The sequence below is a fragment of the Pleurodeles waltl genome, chromosome 6, assembly GCF_031143425.1.
Source record: "Pleurodeles waltl isolate 20211129_DDA chromosome 6, aPleWal1.hap1.20221129, whole genome shotgun sequence".
NCBI classification, from domain to species: Eukaryota; Metazoa; Chordata; class Amphibia; order Caudata; family Salamandridae; genus Pleurodeles; species Pleurodeles waltl.
Window position 1 is genome coordinate 685176150 of NC_090445.1, and position 21937 is coordinate 685198086.

Here is a 21937-nt window from a genome sequence, read left to right on the forward strand (position 1 = left end):
GATTGCTATACTGGTTCAGACAGAGGGGAAACCAGAAAAGTCCCTTCTCCACTCTCCGAGATGACATGGGTCATGTGGTTGAGGAGCCCCCCCTCCAAAAAAAAAAAAATAGTACAAATATTTGCAGACTACTACCTGAGGCGGGGGTAAGCAGACAGGATGGGGTGGAAAAAGTAATAGCAGTAATCCCGCTATGGGTAGAAGACACGCTTCAACAGGACATTATCTAGATTGTCAAATCCCTCCATTTTTGGAATATTCACACTGAAAAAGTAGCAGATGTAGAAAACAAAATTCTCAAAAATCCCAATTTGGGTTACCCCTTTTCTTCTACTAACAAATGGACTTGCGCTACAACCATACATCACCAGACTATCAACAATAGATTAATGAAATCCATTGGGGTAAAACCAATATTAGAATAACTTCCTGCCAAAATTATTTTTAGGGTATTTAAAACTCTGGTGATACACACTCCAGGCATTTCCAAGACTGAGAGAAACTGGGACGATATCTATGGGGACACCCGGAGATAGAGACTGGACAAATACATTAACAGCTGCATGACAAGGGGCCATATCAGCAAGATATAGTCTTACACAGTTCCACTGCTTACACTGTATTATCATACTAGATACAAACTCTTGAGCCTAAATAGTCTCATCCTTCAACTTCCTGAGATGCAAAAATCTGAAGAGGGTACACGTTCAGCCGCACATAGAGGGAGTGTAATATAACACAAGAATTCTGAAAGGGGAATGAAAGAACCAGATTTGAGTTAATGGATGCTACGATCACTTTCACACCGATAATTGCATTACAAAACAGACTAGCAGATCTTGACATAATTGTATATTAACACCCATTTATAGGATTGGAATTGATAACTGCAAAAAGATCGCACTAAAGTGGAGAGCAGCACCACACTGTACTAAATGGAAAAGAGGCATGGAGCAGTGCAGCAATATGGAAAATCAAAAATATGAGGCACAACGTCTGCTTAAACATCAACAGAATCAGGGTGTATAGATGAACTATTAAAACATTTTGGTAATTGTAATTCCCACTACACTATGTTTGATGTACTTATCTGTAACATGGTCATTTTTTTCTATTGAAAATGCCAATAAAGTATTATACAGAAAGAAAGAATCAGCAAATTATTCTAAATCTGAGAATAGAAGATCCATCCAGTATTTCAACGTAGCCCAGAACCCTAGTCAAATAAATAACCAAAGTAGACAGATTTAGGAGCACACAAGCTCGTTACCATGCTTTTTAAAAAGGAAAGCATTCAGCTCGATCTCAGCAAATAAAGGAAAATGATCTTGTAGAGAGCCAATTTAGTGAGATGAGCAGGGATTTGTTGCTGGATTAAAGAAGGGAAATAACATTGGGCTGAAAACAACTCAATTTAGAAGAGCAGGTCTTCATAATGTCATTCACAATTATTATATTCATCCCTGCTACAAAACCAGGGATGTTTATCATTTTGCAGTTGTCCAAGAGGATTGAGTGTAGGACTTAATAGGATGCTGATCCTAATGTTATAATAACAGTGTTCATAGGCCATTCATGCAAGTTACTATCCCAAACATTCCCATTGCTCTGGATCCTAATCTGGTCCTCATTGCTTTGACTGGTGTTGCTACTGTCTTTTGTTCTGTGAGCACCATACTAAGAACAGGCCAAACTGAAAACTCACAGCATGGATTTGACAAAGATGAGCACATAAAAAGATATGGCTTAAAAGATCAGAAATAAACCAGTTTGTTAAAAAAGTCACCTGTGTAACAGTTTGGGACATATGACCAGTCACTCTGGCTGCCCTATGAAATGCTGCTTGTGAAGATCAATGTTGGTATGACATACAAAGGAGGAAGGTTTTAAATGAGAAAAAAAAAAAAACTCACTTCCAAGATTCTGATGTGTTGGACCAAGTCTGGATAATACCAGAGGATATGCATTTGAAGATAATCCACTGGTGGTCCTCAGCCTTACCCAAAATGCTGGTGATGACAACAACCAGCTGTTTATGTTAAAACTAAGGCATATTCACTAACCCAGTAGCTCTGGAACCACATGACCACCAAACAAGGTCATCCAAGACTTTCAGGAAGACAGGTAGCCAAATCAGAGGACATGAGTCAAAACGTGTAAGTGCTGAGATGCAGATGATTTTATCACATCGAGAATGTCTTGTTGAAACTTAATATCAATGGCAAGTAACAACCCAAAATTCATTTAACAACCATGCCATGGTTGATCCACAGTTAGGAATGTGGCAGAGGGCTAATGAAAAGCCATCATCTGAAATAAAGGCTTCACTTGGGCATCCAGCACTAATCTGATAAAAGACAGCTAGTTCATAGGAATTAGCAAAGCTGTTCTAATATGCTTCAATTCCCCACCTTCACCAATGTCTCAGATGAAAAACAAGTATCCTTGAAGGCGAATACAGTGAAAGCATACTAGCTTTTCAGGAGTACCTTAGTATTGCGTTACAGTAACTACTCTCATCTATGCTCGTAGAGTTCAAAGAAATATTTTTCCTTGCAGCTCTTCAAGGGGGTTGGGTATGCAGAGCCATTAACAGGAGACATCAACTTCAGTCTCCAGGTTCATGTTAGAGGTAACTGTGTACCAAAGTCTGTTTAACTTTTTTCACATATGCCTTTAATGAAGAACTCCCTCTTTATGAAGATGGAGAAGGATATTCATGAAAATTTCCCAGATCTTCTTATTGCATTCCACAAGGACAGGATTTGCATTTCTACTGTAGCGGTAAGGAATTCATTTTCATTGAGCCAACTTGGATGGTGTCAAAGAAAAGACCCTGATTATCGAATGGCACAGACACATTTTTTTTTTTTTATTCAAATATTGCTGCTGTTGAGTATGGTCACAGCCAAGGACGAGCTTGTGAACAGAAGCAGGGCTTCCTGCAGTACATATCTGTGCTTTATATCCATTTTCTTAATCATTACTGCGTTGGTGCCAATAGCTATAACAGATCTCCAAGGCTTTTAAAAGCATCAGCGTGCTTAATAACACCCAACAGGTCTAATAACAGTCTCATTGAGAGCAGGAGTTCGTATATCAGCAACCAACAAGACCATGGTAAGGCTGTATGAAAATAGCTGGCCCTGAAGATATCTTCCTTATCTGCGTCATCATGTTTTACACCATGAAACATATGAGGCACCAAGGCAGACAGGGAGGGCAAAAGACGGATCGCATATCAATATCCAAAGTCCAAGGCAGACACCTCCATTTTGTAACCCCAGCTTCTGATCCCTACACATCCCGGAGAGACAGGTTCAAGCACAGATGGTAAGAGTGCACACTATTTTCAGAGCAATTTTACTTTAAAACTGCTGCTTTTTTCACAATAACAGCAGTTTTCCCTAAACTGTGATAAGGCTACTAGAAAGCAGGCCCACTAATCCCCCACTTCACCAATAATCTTTTTAAAAAAAGCAGAAACAAACGCCCCAAGACCCCCACAAATGCCCACCTCCTTAAATGCCCCCACTAAAAAGTTATATATTTTTCTTTTTTTTTTAAATTTTGCAGCCAGAGTCGCTGTGGATCGGCCATAATTTTTTCTCATGTATTTTTATCTAAAAACGGGTGGGACAAGTCCTGGGGGCATTTTTTTGGGGGGAGTGCTGGGGGCCACCTGGACACCCGCAGACCCAGAGACCACCACCTCTCCAGGCAAAGCAGAAATTATTTAAAGGGGTGGGCCCGGGCTAAATCAAACTGGTGTGGGGGAGGCCTCTCTGCACCTCACCTTGCCTGACGATCTAGGAACACGTCCAAAAATATCTAAGGAGGTAAAAAACCTTGGAATTACAAGTGTCTTCAAACAAACAGTCAATGAATCCACAAGTGGATAAGGTAGCCAAATCAAGCTTTCTGGCAATGAAAACACCGATTCATCTTCCCACATCTAGGATTCCCACATGAGGTTCAAGCTACCATCTTGCTTGTTCTATCAAAATTGGACTGCATTAATGGTCTGCATCACGGCTCAACTTCATCGACTATAATAATAATGACAAAAAAAAGGAACAAGCATGTAGGTGAAGTGCCCCTCAGCACACCTACATAGTTAATAACAAGAACCCAAAGAGAAAAAAAAGATGGGCCTGTCCAAGGCAGAGCAATAAAATGACTGACGGAACACTGCACCTGTGAAAAACTTCGATTCACTTTAAGCAGAAGCCACAGGTATGGAATTGATAGGTGTGTGCTAGAAGAGAGTCTTCAGCACGTGTTCAGCTACAAAAAATTTACTTTCAGCTGAGAGAAATTTTCCGCCGCCTTAACTTGGGGTTCTAAACACCATATAAATTTAGAGAAAGAAGAGATGGAGGTGCCATTAACTCTGTTTCAAAAAACAGTCTCAACCCACTAGCAAGCTATTCTGTGCAGAGGTCTAGAACAGGGCTGAATGGCTCACTTTCTTTAGAAACTTCCTTCAGTGGTCCATATGTAAAATTCCTACACAGGTTTTTCAGGTGCGGAAGTTGCATCATGCAGTGCAAACTTAAAAAAAATTTAAAAAAAATTGCTCATTTCTTCAGCAGCACTTAACTGTGGGGATTTCTAATCCTTACTGAGTTTTGAAATGGCTCTTGCTTCCTAATTTTAAACAAAATACCAAGAGAGAAAGTGGTCTAGTGCAGTGTTGTCCAACCTTTTTATCGCCGTGGACCGGTAAATGTTTGATAATTTTCCCGTGGCCCGCTTGTCCCATTGTGTGACAAGCGGGCCACGGAAAAATGATCAAACATTTACCGCCCGCCACAGTGGGGCGGCCCGGTGCCGATTGATCCACGGACCGGCACCGGTCCGCGGCCCGGGGAACACTGGTCTAGTGGACCATACTTAAAACAGAGGAGTATTGCGGCCACCAAACCAAGAGGGATCATGTTTGCAAGAAAAGTTCATTTTAACTGAGTGAATAATGCTAAGAGACATATACAGATTTCTCGTGAAGAGAATATTTATATTACTGGTGTACCTATGAATGGCCACATGCATATATTATCGGATTAGTGATTTGCACTACACACCCTTTACCACAACAGGTATGTACACTAAAATATTAAAAAAAATTAAATAATTGCTTTGGGAGTAGGAGTAAATTTAGTATTTCTCACCTCTGTTAGTAGTATGGCCAACATATCTTGTCTCTGGAAGCGTATCGACAGATGAACTAGAGTGTAGCCCACATCGAATGCAGAGGGTCGATTCAGCAGACGGACCTCATCTGCTGAAAGCTGGCGTGCAATGTCTCCACCAGCAGATTTAAATGCCTCAATGGCAGCTAAATCCCCCTCAACAACTCCTGAAACAAAAAATATAGAATGAATGTTGGGGTTTTAACCCTATAAATATTTAGATTTAATCAAATGACAACATAACCTGTCTTGTATACATACACAGAGTGACAAAAGACCACAGGGTAGTGATAACAATATAAATATTAAATTCAATAAATCAGTACTGAAAAGATGCACGCAACAGGTTACTAGCAAAGAGTTAAGACATCCTTTCACAAAAAGGCAGGATCAAAGAGTAATCTACTGTAAGTAAAATATTTCTGGAGTATACTGCATCTTCCTACAGCTTATGCATAACTTCCAGGTGTCACACTGGGTTAAAAAACGTTTTTTCCAGGAGCAGCATTCTAGAGCTGCTATGTGCCACCACAAGGTTTTAGGCGCAGCCAAATCGGTTCCAGAAATGATGATATAATGGTATACATAGCGGTGACAGACATGTAGTTGTCAGTTCCTAGAATCTTTTGTGCACTACATTGAGGTGTTCAGAGAGGAAGCAAGGGAACAGCAGCAACAGCAATGATTAAAGCATTATATACATTTGAATACAGTTGGGCATAACTGATCACTGCACTAACCCAACACAAGAGGAGGAAGGCCAATAAGGACTTTGTGGGACAAGTAACTTTTTTTCTGATGGATTCTTCTGCCTACCTATTCCTCACCTTATAAATTAATCCAAAAGCAGTACCATTCAAGAGATGGGACTGAGTAATGTGAATTAACCAAATAAATCATGCAACACAATCCTGGCAAAGTATTCATCGCTGCAAGTCTGAGCAACAATTCTTCATAAACATGTTCAAGGAAAACAAATGGCCACCCAGCAAATAGCCAACTAGAAGCCCCTGGTGAGAGCAGTCGAAAGCACCCAGGCCCTCAGAGCGGGTACATATGCCAGCTGGAGGCTCCTTCTTTGCTACAATATAACAGGTCCATATGCAAAAGATGATGTAACACAACGTTATGCATTTAGTTACTACAACTTTGCCTTTATCTGCTTTTTTAGGGTTTTCTTGAAGCTAACAATCCACTCTGTCCTGCCTAGGGTGGTCACTATAAGGTACAGCATGCCTAGAGTCTAGTCTATGCAATCCCTTATTCTGCAGGTGAGTGAAAAGGACAAAAGAACAATGGAGGAGTGATGGACTAGCTGAAGTGCCATCTCCACTACTTTTGTGAACACCAGAGGAGTGGTGAGAACAGAGGGGAGCACAAGCATACTGAAAATGCTCCTGTTTCACCAGCCATCGTAGGTAGCACCAATAGCCTGGCAGGATGGCTATATGAAAATAGGTGTCTTGCAGGTCCAACACCACCATCCAGGCTTCAGGGTTGAAGAAGGAAAAGGCCTGGGTGAGCATTCTGAATTTCTTCTTCCAGAATAAGGCACTGAGAAGGTGCAGGTCTAGAATAGGACAGTCTCAATCTTTCTTGAGTACCAGAAAGTAGTGTGAATAACAAACATGTCGCACTTCTGATGCCGGCACCCATTCAACAGCCCCTTTGGTTAAAAGGGCTTGCACTTACGGCTGCAAAATGGAGAGATGGTCCCCCATTAGTTGCTGGGGGATGGTGGAGGGTACGAGGAGATGAGAGGAAGGACAAGGTATATCCCTTGTGAATGGCCAGCAGAACCTATCCATCTGATATGACTGCCTGTCAACCCAGGAAGGATCATTGGACCCTGCCTCCACCGGGTGGCTTTTCTACTCTAAAAGCAGGATAGAGGGGTTTTGCAGGTAGGGCTGCAGGCGGGGGCAGTGGACTACAGCTAGATGAATCTGGCCGTGGGAGTGGTGGGCACAAGGGCCTCGATCCCAAAATTACAGGGTTCCTTGCTGAGTTTGGACAGGATGGCAGTGTGGGGCAGCTCTACCAAATTTGCAAAAGGAGTGAGGTAAGGTTGATGAGGCGTGAGGACAGGCCCAGACAGCGCACAGTAGCTCTGCTATCCTTAAAATGTTGAATCAGCCTGGTCCCCAAACAGTCAAGAACTATCGAAGGGAATGCGCATAAGGTAGGACTGCCCATCGCCCGGGAACCCGGTGATCACAACCAAGCATGGCGGCGAACGGCAACAATGGTGCCAATGGCTCACCAGATGGAAATTAGTAGTGTCCAAGCTACAACAAATCGTGAACTTGGCTGCATGACTACTATCCTGGATACCCTGAGCAAGGAAAGGTCATACAGTCGGGGACACCAGGGAGGATTTGAGCCACTGAGTCCCAAAGGCCATAGGAATAACTTTCCAGGAGGCAGCTAGCATTTACTGACTGGATAGCCATGATGGTGGGAGACAAAAACTATCTTCCCAAATTTTTACACCTGTTTAGATTCCCTATTGGGGGGTGGGGACAGTAGTTGGAAACATGTTTGGGTTCGACCTGCTCGTGGACGCTTGGACCACTAGACGTTTGAGGGAAAGGTGCAACAAGAGGAATGCAGGGTCACCCAGAGAAGGGTGATGGGGTTTCACATTTTGTCTGTTTACTGGAGGTTCAGGAGAGGTATTGAGACCACTACCCTCCTGTAAGTCATCATATCAATTGTCACTTTGGAAGAGCTGAGCAAACACATCACTATTGTCATAATAGGGTGTGCAGTTTCCCTTGTGCAGCTGGCAGGTCAAGTGGAGGGAGCAACACCTCAACTGGTATCATGTGCAATTTTAGTTGAGGTCGGCACACCACAGACTCCGAGTCGGACAGGACCATTGGTAACTCCTCATAAGGCATCAATGGATTCAGTAGAGGCATCAAGATGCCAGGGAATGGCCAGTCGCGTGGCACCAGAGGTGGGGCCGGATTCAGAGTCAGAGGAGTTGTGAAGGGCTCGAATTGTCGAACTGGTGCGGAGGGAGAAATCACCAGTTGGACTACAGATGGAAGGCCTTGCGGATCCTTGGGGGCCCAGAAGGTGCAGCAGAGAAAGTCTGCAGGGATCAGAAAATCCTGAGCATGGCTAGGAGGAACTGTTCGATCTGCTGTGGAGTGGTGGAATGCTCGGGAAACTCTGGTTGTGCCAGTACCAGTTGCAGAATTAGCTCTGAAGTAGGTGCGACTCTGGGAGCCTGCTTAAACAAATGCAAGTGTGGACAAAGTCCAGTTTCGATTTAGTGTTTCTTTTTGGGCTTACCTGATCAATCAGATGTAATGGAGACGGGCCTCTGGAGCAGTTTTGGCAACTTCTGGAGTGGGGCCGAATCTTGGACCATGACTTGAGCAGTCTCAGCGAGGAGTCTTCGTATGTTTGGCAACGTAAAGTTTTGCTTCACGGTCGCAGATGGCCTACGGGTTCATTGACAAGCAGTCACTGCAGGCCTTGGAGTTGTGATTTGAACCCAGAAACAGAAACAGTGGAATGGGATCTGTCCCAGACATTTGTTTTCAGCAGTCCCTTCAAAATAGTTTTTGAAGGCGACATCCCTTGTACACTAAAAAAAGAAGAAAAAAAAAAGTTCGGAGAATATTGGAGGTAAGTATCTCTGAGAGGCAATATGGAGCACTCTGGATCGCCTCTGGCGGTGCGGAAAGAAAGAGTCAGCGCACAAGAGTGGTACCAATATAGACTCAAAACCCAATTTCCGGAGTGGAACAGGGGTTGTGATCAGCCACAGTAAAGGCACTGCTGAAGAGTTTCCAGTCCGGCATTGTCAGGATTACCTTATTAATGATTTCCACAGGAGCAGAAGATAGCTCCAAATTCCTCTCCACTACTTCATGTAGCAAAATGTATCCTAGTTTGGCACAACGCACTGGATGGGGAAGGGATAATAGCAGAGACTGCCTCAGATGCCTGGTGGTCACCTTCTCTATTCTCGCTTCTCTATTCTCTCTACTGACTTTACAGGCTGTGCAAGACATTTGTGTGCACCTATACCCAAACAAAACAAATATCTAACTCAAATGTATAGGAATCTACAAAATATAGCTTTTACATTCTTAAAAAATTATAAATATCTAATACTCCCTCACTATTACTATTTACCTGTTCAGAGAATTAGATTCTCTCCTTTGTGGAGCTCATAAAATGCACGCGAATATGTTTTGATATTGTGTTCACATTTACATTAATCCAAAACTTAGCATGGGAATGTCTTAAGATAATTATATTGTCTATTCTGTAGGGTTTTACACAGGAGAAGGTTCTTATTAAAGAATATGAACTCGGTGTTGTTACTATAAATATCGATATTGGGGGGGGGGGGGGGGCTCGAAGGTTAACAGACAATTGTCTTTACTCCCCATGATGAATGAATTTTGCACTCATCGATTGACGTTTCTTTTGTTTGTCTACCCTGCGATAGCAGGCTTGTGAAACTGTAGAATTTGCACTCTCAACAATTCGAATGAAACACATGTAAACAAGCAACACTGCTAAAGTCTGGTTGCTTACTGAAAAAAGTGTACTGAAAATATTCTGAGAGATTCTTTGAAACTGAGACATACCTCAAAGCCTCAGGTTCCAGTTGAAGGGCGTAGCGCAATAGTTGTGCCTGCACACCATAAACGGGTCTCGCAACCCCAACGACTAGACTACATACTTTCAAACTTGAATGGCAGACGCCATATTGAATTTCTTCCAGTCATTTTCTTGCATGAATCTCAATATTATTTTCAGTAGCAATTTCCAAGGAGGGCACAATTGTTACCTTGGTGGGTATATTCTGACCTTTAGAAGATGTTTAAAATTATAACATGTCATGGCTTTACTGACAGACATCTGGGGCAAAGCAAAGAATATGCTGCTCATTTAGCTTAGCCTTTGCATGCCATATATAATCAGTACTATCTGTCCAAGACTATGGAGCTAGGTACACAATACGCCAAATAGCATTACCAGTCCAGGAGACCGCTTCTATCACCACGACATAGCATTACATTAGAACTGTATTCCCACTGTGGTATGGTTTACTATATAAACTGTGCACGGACACAGGGGCAGAGGGCTTTCCGGCCACAAAGATCCTGGGACACATGCTGTGTGACACACAGCTTCGCTGGCGCTGATCTCCCAGCTCCCTGAGAGCATTGGCAGCTACACAACAGGCTGATTCCCAATATTCATTCCAGGGATATTCTCTTAGATCAGGCCAGATGGAGGGTTACAATCACTATGCCCTCAGAGATGGAATTTGGTAGGAACTCCTAGAACATCTAGAACCACACATTTTTGGACTGTTTACTCTGACCATAATGCGGTTTACTTGCTTTGTTTCATCTGCTGAATTATCACAGGTCACTCTTTATATGCTATATATGCTCAGATGTCAGGAATACTAAATAGGGATAAGAGATCTGTTTTTTGCATTATGCTGCTACAGCTATTAAGACAAGACACATGGAAGTGTATGCTAGCCCTGCTTTCTCAAGAATGGAAAAGATGGGAGAGTATCATGGCAACCTACACATTAAAAGGGATCCAGGTGATTTGAGAAGCAGTAGTGTACAAAATGCTTTGGCTTTCCGTTATGGTAGGTCGATACACTTCTTGCAATTTAACCATACACTCAAGTGGGATGTTTAAGAACCTACATTTTCAGACTTGGTGCCAAATTGCTAGCTTGAGCAGACTAGGCGTCTGATTAGACCATGCTGTTGATTGGGAAGAACTAGCCTGTTTGAGCAAATTTCGTATGGGGGTGACAGATTTTTCTAATTTCGAGCAACAAGAGTGGATCAAGGCTCTTTGGCTCACAGTGCTGCCACTAAAATGAAGGTCATAGAGACTTGGTCCATCTCCCTCACCATGCATGGGATGAAGGGGCAGAGTGGAAAAGCATAGACAAATATCCCTGAACAATTCGTCCATAATGCATTTCCCATGGATTGTGGGTGTGGGTACCTGAAGGCAAAATTTGGTTTTCTTGAGTAAGGAAGAGGTAGATGGTAAGGCTCACCCATTTGAGAAAGAACCTTTGAAGGAATGGGGGGTGGAGTTGCCATTCGTAGACATGTTGACAGGTCCTGTCTAGCAAGTCTGCAAAGTAGTTGTTGACACCTGTCCAAAGCTGTAAGTTGAGGTTGATCTCTAGTGCCAAATCTGTTGTGTCAGAGTAGGTACCCAAGGGGAAGGGTGTCCTAAGGTTTTTGTAGGTAATACAATATTGTCATGTTGTCCATCTTTATAAGGAGTACACCACCACAGACAAGTGAACAGAAAGCCTCAAGCACTAAGTAAATGGCCAGCAACTCCAGGTAGTTGAGGTGCTTGCTCTGCTGAAGAGTGGTGTGAGTGTCTTTGGTAGTTATGTCATCTTGATACCGAGAAACAAACTGGCTAAGCCTCAGTAGTGAGAACTCAGTTTTGCTCTATGACCTGGATGACTCTTCTCCCTTTCTCATGTTCAGACAAAGGGAAAAGCCAAAAAAACACACTGGCAATGTCAACAGGCTGGTTTAACTGTAAGGGTCTGGACGTTCCCATTCTTGCATTTCATCATCAGCATAAAATCTTTTTTCGGTTGACCAGAACAACCATGAAAGAATACAATACACGTGATTATGAAATCATCACAGCAAAACATTTCCACATGATGAAATCAATTGTTAAAAAATGTTTTTAAAAATATTTTTAAAAAAGGAGAACTCAGACCAGCAAACTCAGGGAACCACTAGGGTGCAGCTCGTAAAAAAACATAAAACAGCAAAAATAACCAATTCATTAGGAAGTATCTGCAAGTAAATCAAGGCCGGCCTAACCTGGGGAAAGTTCAGGGACTTGAAAAGGGGTACTAAAAATTGCTTCCTGGGGCTACTAAAATAGCAGCACAACATAGCGAAATGTAGGGTGTCCTGCAGAGACCTTTTGTCGCAGCCTCAGGGCACTCTACAACTGGGCAAAGCCCATACACGTGGAGAAACCAAGAGATGATGAATCGTGTTAAACCTGAACCTGGCCAAAAGAAACCTATTTCACTGATGTCAAACCTAGGCTAAATACGTCTCCAGGTCTTTAGGAGCATGTGTTCCTGCATTGAAGGTTTCTGGAGCTCATACTGCCCTCTTTCCAACTGAGCCCAATCAAAGAATAATACATTAACTAATTTCAGTTCTCGAGAGGTTAGCGAATTGGGATCGGTAAAAATATCTGATCTTCCCAGGGAGGTACGCATTGTCTGTGTATAACAAAAACTGGAAAGGATCTAGCGCCAACCCTCGGGCAGTCCGCCTAAGCTTAGAGAAGGGCAGACCCTAGACCGTACACATAGAAAGTGAGCAGGAATGGAGCAAGAAAACACCCCTGGTGAACACCGCTGCAGGTTGGAAAAGGCTGGGTGCAAGCAGCACCCTGTGAGAAACACACTGAGGCAGAGGTATCAGAGTGGAGCTCTACTAAAAAGGCCACAACACAGCGATCCACCACCATCTTGGAAAGCAAAACCCAGAGTTTAACACAGTTAACCCGGTCGTTATTAATAATAAGATGTAGATTCAGGCATTAGTCAGAGGTGGACCTTTCTGACCTAAAACCACATTAGGCATACATCTAGGTGTTGTTAGTATATACCCAACCAGTTCGGGACTACCCTCCCCAAGACCTTTACCACCTCATCTAATAACAATATGGTGGGGGAATTGTCCTGGTCTCCCTTCTTGAAGGCCGGCACAATCACGAGGACATCGCTCCCTCCCATGTAGCTGCGGTCAGAACCTGAGCCAAGAGAGGCTGCGTGGGAGGGGGCGATGGTTCAGCCTTGAACAGATTCAGAGACATAATATATGGGGAATTTATTACAGACACTAGCTGGGGTCTCTGCTGCCTTATCAATGACTCCCCCGATTGACGCCACCCCCCCAGTTAAAGACACCTTGTAGGAAGTTGGCTCTGTATGCACTATTCCAAAGTAAGGAATAATATGCACAGAGTCCAAGGGTTCCCCTTAGAGGTAAGATAGTGGCAAAAAGAGATAATACTAATGCTCTATTTTGTGGTAGTGTGGTCGAGCAGTAGGCTTATCAAAGGAGTAGTGTTAAGCATTTGTTGTACATACACACAGGCAATAAATGAGGAACATACACTCAGACAATTCCAGGCCAATAGGTTTTGTATAGAAAAATATCTTTTCGTAGTTTTTTTTGAGAACCACAGGTTCAAATTCTACATGTAATATCTCATTTGAAAGGTATTGCAGGTAAGTACTTTAGGAACTTTGAATAATCACAATAGCATATATACTTTTTACATAAAACACATATAGCTATTTCAAAAGTGGACACAGTGCAATTTTCAACAGTTCCTAGGGGAGGTAAGTTATTGTTAGTTCTTGCAGGTAAGTAAACCACCTACGGGGTTCAAATTGGGGTCCAAGGTAGCCCACCGTTGGGGGTTCAGAGCAACCCCAAGGTTACCACACCAGCAGCTCAGGGCCAGTCAGGTGCAGAGTTCAAAGTGGTGCCCAAAACACACAGGCTTCAATGGAGAAGGGGTTGCCCCGGTTCCAGTCTGCCAGCAGGTAAGTACCCGCGTCTTCGGAGGGCAGACCAGGGGGGTTTTGTAGGGCACCGGGGGTGGACACAAGCCAGCACAGAAAGTACACCCTCAGCGGCACTGGGGCGACCGGGTGCAGTGTGCAAACACGCGTCGGGTTTTCAATAGGTATCAATGAGAGACCAAGGGGTCTCTTCAGCGATGCAGACAGGCAAGGGGGGGGCTCCTCGGGGTAGCCACCACCTGGGCAAGGGAGAGGGCCTCCTGGGGGTCACTCCTGCACTGGAGTTCCGATCCTTCAGGTCCTGGGGGCTGCGGGTGCAGGGTCTTTTCCAGGCGTCGGGATTTTGGATTCAGACAGTCGCGGTCAGGGGGAGCCTCGGGATTCCCTCTGCAGGTGTCGCTGTGGGGACAACTTTGGTTACTCACAGTCTCGGAGTCGCAGGGGGGTCCTCCCTGTAGCGTTGTTTCTCCACCAGTCGAGTCAGGGCCGCCGGGTGCAGTGTTGCAAGTCTCACGCTTCGTGCGGGGATTGCAGGGGTCTTTAAATCTGCTCCTCTGGAAACAAAGTTGCAGTCTTTGTTGAACAGGGCCGCTGTTCTCGGGAGTTTCTTGGTCTTTTGGAAGCAGGGCAGTCCTCTGAGTATTCAGGGGTCGCTGGTCCTGGGGAAAGCGTCGCTGGAGCAGTTTTCTTCTGAAAGAGGGAGACAGGCTGGTAGGGCTGGGGCCAAAGCAGTTGGTGTCTCCGTCTTCTCTGCAGGGGTTTTTCAGCTCAGCAGTCCTCATCTTCGTAAGTTGCAGGAATCTACATTCTTAGGTTCAGGGGAGCCCTTAAATACTAAATTTAAGGGAGTGTTTAGGTCTGGGGGGTTAGTAGCCAATGGCTACTAGCCCTGAGGGTGGGTACACCATCTTTGTGCCTCCTCCCAAGGGGAGGGGGTCACATTCCTATCCCTATTGGGGGAAATCCTCCATCTGCAAGATGGAGGATTTCTAAAAGTTAGTCACTTCAGCTCAGGGCACCTTAGGAGCTGTCCTGACTGGCCAGTGACTCCTCCTTGTTTTTCTCATTAATTCCTCCGGCCTTGCCGCCAAAAGTGGGGCCGTGGCCGGAGGAGGCGGGCAACTCCACTAGCTGGAGTGCCCTGTGGTGCTGGAACAAAGGGGGTGAGCCTTTGAGGCTCACCGCCAGGTGTTACAGCTCCTGCCTGGGGGAGGTGATAGCATCTCCACCCAGTGCAGGCTTTGTTACTGGCCACAGAGTGACAAAGGCACTCTCCCCATGTGGCCAGCAACATGTCTCGAGTGTGGCAGGCTGCTAAAACCAATCAGCCTACACGGGTAGTTGGTTAAGGTTTCAGGGGGTACCTCTAAAGTGCCCTCTGGGGTGTATTTCACAATAAAATGTACACTGGCATCGGTGTGCATTTATTGTGCTGAGAAGTTTGATACCAAACTTCCCAGTTTTCAGTGTAGCCATTATGGTGCTGTGGAGTTCGTGTTTGACAGACTCCCAGACCATACACTCTTATGGCTACCCTGCACTTACAATGTCTAAGGTTTTGCTTAGACACTGTAGGGGCACAGTGCTCATGCGCTGGTGCCCTCACCTATGGTATAGTGCACCCTGCCTTAGGGCTGTAAGGCCTGCTAGAGGGGTGACTTATCTATACTGCATAGGCAGTGTGAGGTTGGCATGGCACCCTGAGGGGAGTGCCATGTCGACTTACTCGTTTTGTCCTGACCAGCACACACAAGCTGGCAAGCAGTGTGTCTGTGCTGAGTGAGGGGTCCCTAGGGTGGCATAAGATATGCTGCAGCCCTTGGAGACCTTCCCTGGCGTCAGGGCCCTTGGTACCAGGGGTACCAGTTACAAGGGACTTACCTGGATGCCAGGGTGTGCCAATTGTGTAAAACAAAAGTACAGGTTAGGGAAAGAACACTGGTGCTGGGGCCTGGTTAGCAGGCCTCAGCACAATTTCAATTCAAAACATAGCATCAGCAAAGGAAAAAAAGTCAGGGGTTAACCATGCCAAGGAGGCAATTCCTTACACACCTTCAAGTGGCTGACCCATTGTTGCTCAGAAATAGGATGGCACATTGACGGACCAAAGCCATCCCCACAAAAGGGCCCATTTACCACTTTCCAGTAGCAGGAGCTGTCCCCACTTTCACATGCCTGACTAAGTTCCTCCAAGGCTTACTCTCTCAGAGTAGTTTTGTAGTTATCTAGGGCTTGTTGTAAACCTGGCTACACCCTGCAACCAGTATCCTATCCTTTGGAACTGCCTAAGTGCAGCCTTCAACTGCTGCAGTGACCTTGAACAGTCCCTATCAAGCCATTATGTGTATGGGGGGGGGGAAGGGGCGTAAAAGGAGACATTTTAGATAATTTATAAACGCCCTAGGCGATTCCTTCAAAAGCTTGCAGAACCTCCCTTCCCTCTGCATATGTATCCAAACAAATGGCAAACTCCTGGGAACACACAGCAAAAAGGGAGGCTTTAAGGTGCTCCACCGGGACCAATTGAGCCTTCTACCCCTGATCCACCAAGGAAAGCCTCCTAAGAATCTTAACCCTATCAGGCTGAGGGGCCACAAGTATTTCTAGGGCCAAGGACAGGGGGGTATGATCACTAAAGGGGCTATGAATAATTTTAAAATTAAGAATAAATGGGAACAAAGGGGAAGGAATAAAAATAAAATCAGTGACTGGCACACGTCCCCCCCCCCCCTTAAAGGTCAGAACAATGGTAGGATTGGGAAAGTATACCAGTTTGTCCAAGGTAATTACCAAATTATGTGAGTCCAAGATTTAGCAATTTTGTAACATAAGACTTGTACATAAAAAGGACAGTTTAGTCCTTTACTTCCTGTAATACCTTTTTGATGAAAGATCTACTGCAGGCACTAAATCCAGAGTCTCTTCAGGGACAGGGAAAGCCTTTTTGGGCCCAAAACCCTCAGTACTAAGAGGGGAGGAAGTAGATGGATCATGGCATCAGGGTTCACTTTCTTCAACACAATAATGTATTTGCGGACATCACAAAATTGTGGAAGAATCACTTTTTATGGTTCACTTTTTAATATGATGATCAAACTCGGGACTAAAATATATATATATATATATATATTATATATACACACACATACACACTTTCCTCCAGTGGTGTGGAATGTGGTGTAGTAATTGTTATTTTAAGTCTAATAATTAGCTAAGTCGTATAGCAGCAAGAATTATTTATTATCGAGGAGACCACAAAATAGTTGATGTTAATTCAATAGCATCTTAAAGACTGGCCTTAGTATTGTAGATCAATCGTCATCGTTATGTTGAATGTTAGGGTGAAATTACGGAAATAAGGCATATTTTTTTGAAGGCATTTATTTTGTATGTTTTAACTAGGCACTGATATCCATAGTTTGAATGATTAACCTTATAATTTGTATTGAAGTATGTGAAAGATTTGATCATGACCTGGATGGACATCGAAGAAAGATGATCAAATGAGTATAAATAGAGAATTAAAATGGCGGCCAACAGGCCAATGAAGGCAGTTGCGCCGAAACGCGTTCCTGTTGGGATCGTTTATTAAATTCCAAGAATACACGTTCTGGAGTGCTGTTTCTTCATAGTATAACTGGAGGAAAGTGTGGATTATAGAATGCAGTGGCACGCGTTCTTATAGCAGCACCACTGGTGATCAGGCGCGGAGTGAGCACGCCGAGGAACAGTGTTTTTGACACACACACACATATATATATATATATATATATTACACACACACATACACACACATATATACACACACATATGCATATATACACAAACACACTGAAAAATAACAAAGGTTACAGGGACGTTATAGTGAGGTTATGAACGTACTCTCAAAAAACCTTGGAAATTCACCAGTTATAGTTGTTTCAAGTAAATATAACTCGCGCCCCAAGGTACCTGTGACTCACCCCCCCCACATTCTTGTTTTTAATTTTTGCCACAAATCTGCAGATCCACCACAATTGTGGAAATTATTATAATTTATTTTTTTTATATATATATGCATAGGTGACCCTACTCTGCCCCTTTTTTTTTTTGTGGGACTCGGCTGAAGCCAAGTTCCAAGATGGCTGCCAACACTTCCTGGTTGAAGTGTTGGCCATCAATCAGAGCTCTCTACTTCCCTGCACAAGCTTGCTATTATTTGTGAACCCTTCGCGCCCCTAGGTATCTATTATTTAGTTTTCTCTTAATATTTCAAGAAGTACTTAACCTACTGATTTCCTAAAATCTCTCCAAGAGTGAACCAACCCAGCCTCTGGACTCCATCAAACAAATATCACAGGGTGAATTTATGGATTTGGTCAAAACAAGCAGGCCTTCCCGGTTGTCGTCCTGACCTTTGTTCACCACACATCTTCAAGAACATTATTTTACCTACTTCTGCTGCCACACCTGTAAGAAAAATCACAAATAACTCTTTAACTACAGGAACTTTTCCTGAAGACCTGAAAAAGGAATACATACATCCGTTATTAAAGAAAACAACTTAGACCCTGCATGACGCAAACAACTACAGGCCAATTACAAATGGACCTTTCCTGGGCAAACTGATAGAAAAAGCAGTATTCGCCCAAATGTCACAATTCATTGAAGATAACTCCATACTTTCAGACTAGCACACTGGATTCTGCCCAGGAGGAGGCACTGAATTGGCAGTCATAGCAATGTGGGATGATCTTAAAGACATAGTCGACCGCATTGGAGTTGCTGCACTACTTCTCTTTGGGCCTCTCAGCTGCCTTTGATACTGCTGACCACGACACCCTAATTCAAAGTCTCCACAAAGCCGGCATAGAAGGGACTGCTCTTGAATGGATTACATCCTACCTTCAAAACAGAATATCTATTCCCCGCCCCTTCTTATCCAAACCCTACCTCACAAAAGCAGGGGTCCCCCAAGGATCAATCATCTCATCAATGCTTTTCAATATCTACATGATGTCATTACCACAATTGATCAATGATTTGCAAACTCACATGCTACAACTATGCAGATGATACACAAATACTACTTAAATTGGAATGCCCCAAAAACATTGAAAACTCACAAATCATCAGTTGCCTCAGAGACGTTGATCAGTGGATGACTTGGAGCCATCTCAAACTGAATACTTCCAAAACGGAAATACTCACATGTGGCAACTGAAGAAACTATGATCCCCTGTGCGCCTGGCCTGACTACCTGGGACCACCTCCTCAAGTATCCAAGGAAGTTAAAAACCTTGGAATTACCATGGACTCCAAGTTAACAATGAATGCCCAAGTGGACAAATTAGCACGATCAAGCTTTATCACCTTGAAGACTCTGCAATGCATCTTCGCCCACCTCGATTTTCCACACAAGGTGCAAGCTACTATGTCTCCTGGACTATATACACTGTATTATGCCAATTGCCTCTACCATGGATCATCAACTATCTATTTTGAAAAAACAACAACCTATTCAAACTCAGCTGCCAGGCTACTCTTGCATGTTAACCCAAAAGCCTACATCTCCCCTGCCTTGAGAGCACTACACTGGTTACGGTTGCCAGAAGATCCACCTTCAACCTGCTCCGAATCACCCACAAATCATTACGTGGAGCAGGACCGCTTATCATCAGAAACAAAATAACCAAATACATTCAACAGAGAAACCTCCGCTCAAGATTGGTGCCCCCCCCCCGCCCCCCCCTTAAAACACCACCATGCAAGAAAAAGACAACAGGTGGTACATTCTTCTTTGTTCAACTAACCAAACTACGTAATTCATTACCCCTAAATATAAGATCCATGGATAACTATCTTGTCTCAGCAATGGACTGCATATGCCTTTGTTGATAAATATTTATTATCTGATTATGTGTATATTCTTGATATGTATTAGTTGTTTAATAAAACTGGATAGTTACTATTTCATAATTAATTATACACATACTCTTTAAGCCTGTTTAACAAATTTATATTTATTCAAAGTTAAACGTGTGTGTGTGTGTGTGTGTGTGTGTATATACACGTGTGTATTATTCAATGCTTAACATGTTCATAGGTCATTGCATAGCTTACATATGAATCCCCGTTTTTCTTTTTTATATCGCAATGAGTAAATGTTACCTTAACTATTTAACAGCAAGATTTTCGCTGCTGAACAATTCAGGAAAGAACTGTTAGAAAAGTACACTTATTAATTAACATCAAATATTACAAATCTTTAAATTGTGTTATACAACTTTACTTCTCATATTATACCCATTATTATATTCCTTGCACATATATTCACTTACTATGTTTTTAGATAAATATTAATTACTCTAGCCCTACCTTACTAGAAGAAATAGAACTAAATTTACTTTTTTGAAATGTATTTAATTTAAATAAAAATAAATAAATTTTACTTTCTCGTAAGCTTTACTCTGTCTCCCCATCACCCTGCGCCTCCTATCAATCTATCGTCCATCCAAACTCTGACTCATCCCAAACCCCTTCTACTACTTTGATCTCCAAAATAACCATGCCTAAGCCCTTCACTCCTCGACAGCTCCTGGCTAACCCCACACCTCAGTTTACTACCATGATCTCCCAAATAACCCTACTAAATTTGTCCCTCATTTATCTCACCTCTGACTCATCCAAAACCCCTTCTGCTACTATGATCTCCCTAACCCCTTTCCACAGACTCCTCCCTCCTCCATCTCTCCTTTACTCATCCCAAGCTTCATCCTATTACCATGAACTCCCAATTAACACTTCTGTATTCTTCCCTCCCATATCCTTCCATTACTCTAGTCAATCCAACTAACACACTCACATATCCTCCGCTCAAATTAACTAATACTAACACTGTACTCATATTTTCCTATACTAATTCACCACCAATTCCTCTTGAGTGCCGGAGTAGCGTGCTACTCGCCGAGAAGCGCTTAGATGCCTCAAGAGTAGAAAGCTCGATATAAATACAATTATTTGCCAAATTTTTTGTAATTCCGTCCAGCGGTTCGGGCTGTAGTCTTGCCTAAAATCCCTATGGGAATTATTATTGGAAATGCATGTTTTTTATATCACCTCTCCACCCCCGCTTGACAGATCACCCCAAAACTTTCCATGCGCAACAAGATTCATTGGAACACTATTTTTGTAAAGTTTTGTGAAGATTCATCAAATGGCACCCAAGATATAGACAAGCCAAAAACGCTTTTTCAACGTAAACATGGTCCCAACTATAACTATCGACCGGCAGTAGGATATATATATCACACACACACACACACACACACACAATTCTGGACATCCTAAGAACCTATTGGTGCAATCGAGGCCTTCTTTGCCATGATTGGCTGGCCAGCAGAACACTCCAAACATACGTCTGTCTGATTTTTTACCAATTTGTTTTCAAAATACAGTAATTTTATCCAGTCTCCCCATGTAGAACCATAATTCTGCCAAGGCTGTTTTCTCAACTTTGTTTCTCTGTGTCTCCTGAGCGTTGGGGTATAAGACATATCTGGGTCTTCAACGGGTTGAGGATGACAGGTGATAAGATGTGTGAAGTGCATTTTGGAAATTTGGAAAGAAGCTTCAAGTGAGATGCTGGTTTAAGATACCTGACTTTTGGTCACAGATTACAGTATCTAAAGAAACATACCACAACCATATATTTGTAACAACTGCACACCCTAAAGCTTCGATCGCTCTGTGCCAGACCTCCCTTGTGTCGACTGGCAGGGAGATAGCACCAAACATGACGTGTCAGATTCGCAACATTTTTGCCCCCAAAATGTGGTAGTTTCCTTCACTCTCCTCACACAGAAATACGCATCTCCCAAGTCTAGACCCACATCTGTGTTCCCCTACATCTTCTTAGCGTAGGTATATCCGACTATACCTGATTTTCTATGGGTATGAGCAGTAATCCATACACTAGACACCAGGGAATGCTTTTGTTGGTGGGGAGAAGATTCCATGGTGGACATCTGCAGAGTACTGTCCCAGGTTAAACGAGCAAGCCCATTTCTGAGAATAAGGAGGCAAGAAAGCCAGAGTGATGTGGCTTACATGAATCTGAACACATTGTAGTACCCAGAAATCGCAATTAAAAGTCAAAGTATGG

General features: G+C 43.3%; 1 protein-coding gene across 1 annotated transcript in view; it reads right to left on the reverse strand.

Moving 5' to 3' along the window:
- The window catches only part of ZRANB1 (zinc finger RANBP2-type containing 1), a 158125-nt gene that overhangs the window by 120581 nt on the left and 15607 nt on the right, over positions 1 to 21937 (reverse strand). Inside the window, exon 3 of the mRNA XM_069239120.1 lies at positions 5172 to 5359. Within this exon, the coding sequence (XP_069095221.1) occupies positions 5172 to 5359 (188 nt within the window). The remainder of the gene's footprint in view (positions 1 to 5171; positions 5360 to 21937) is intronic.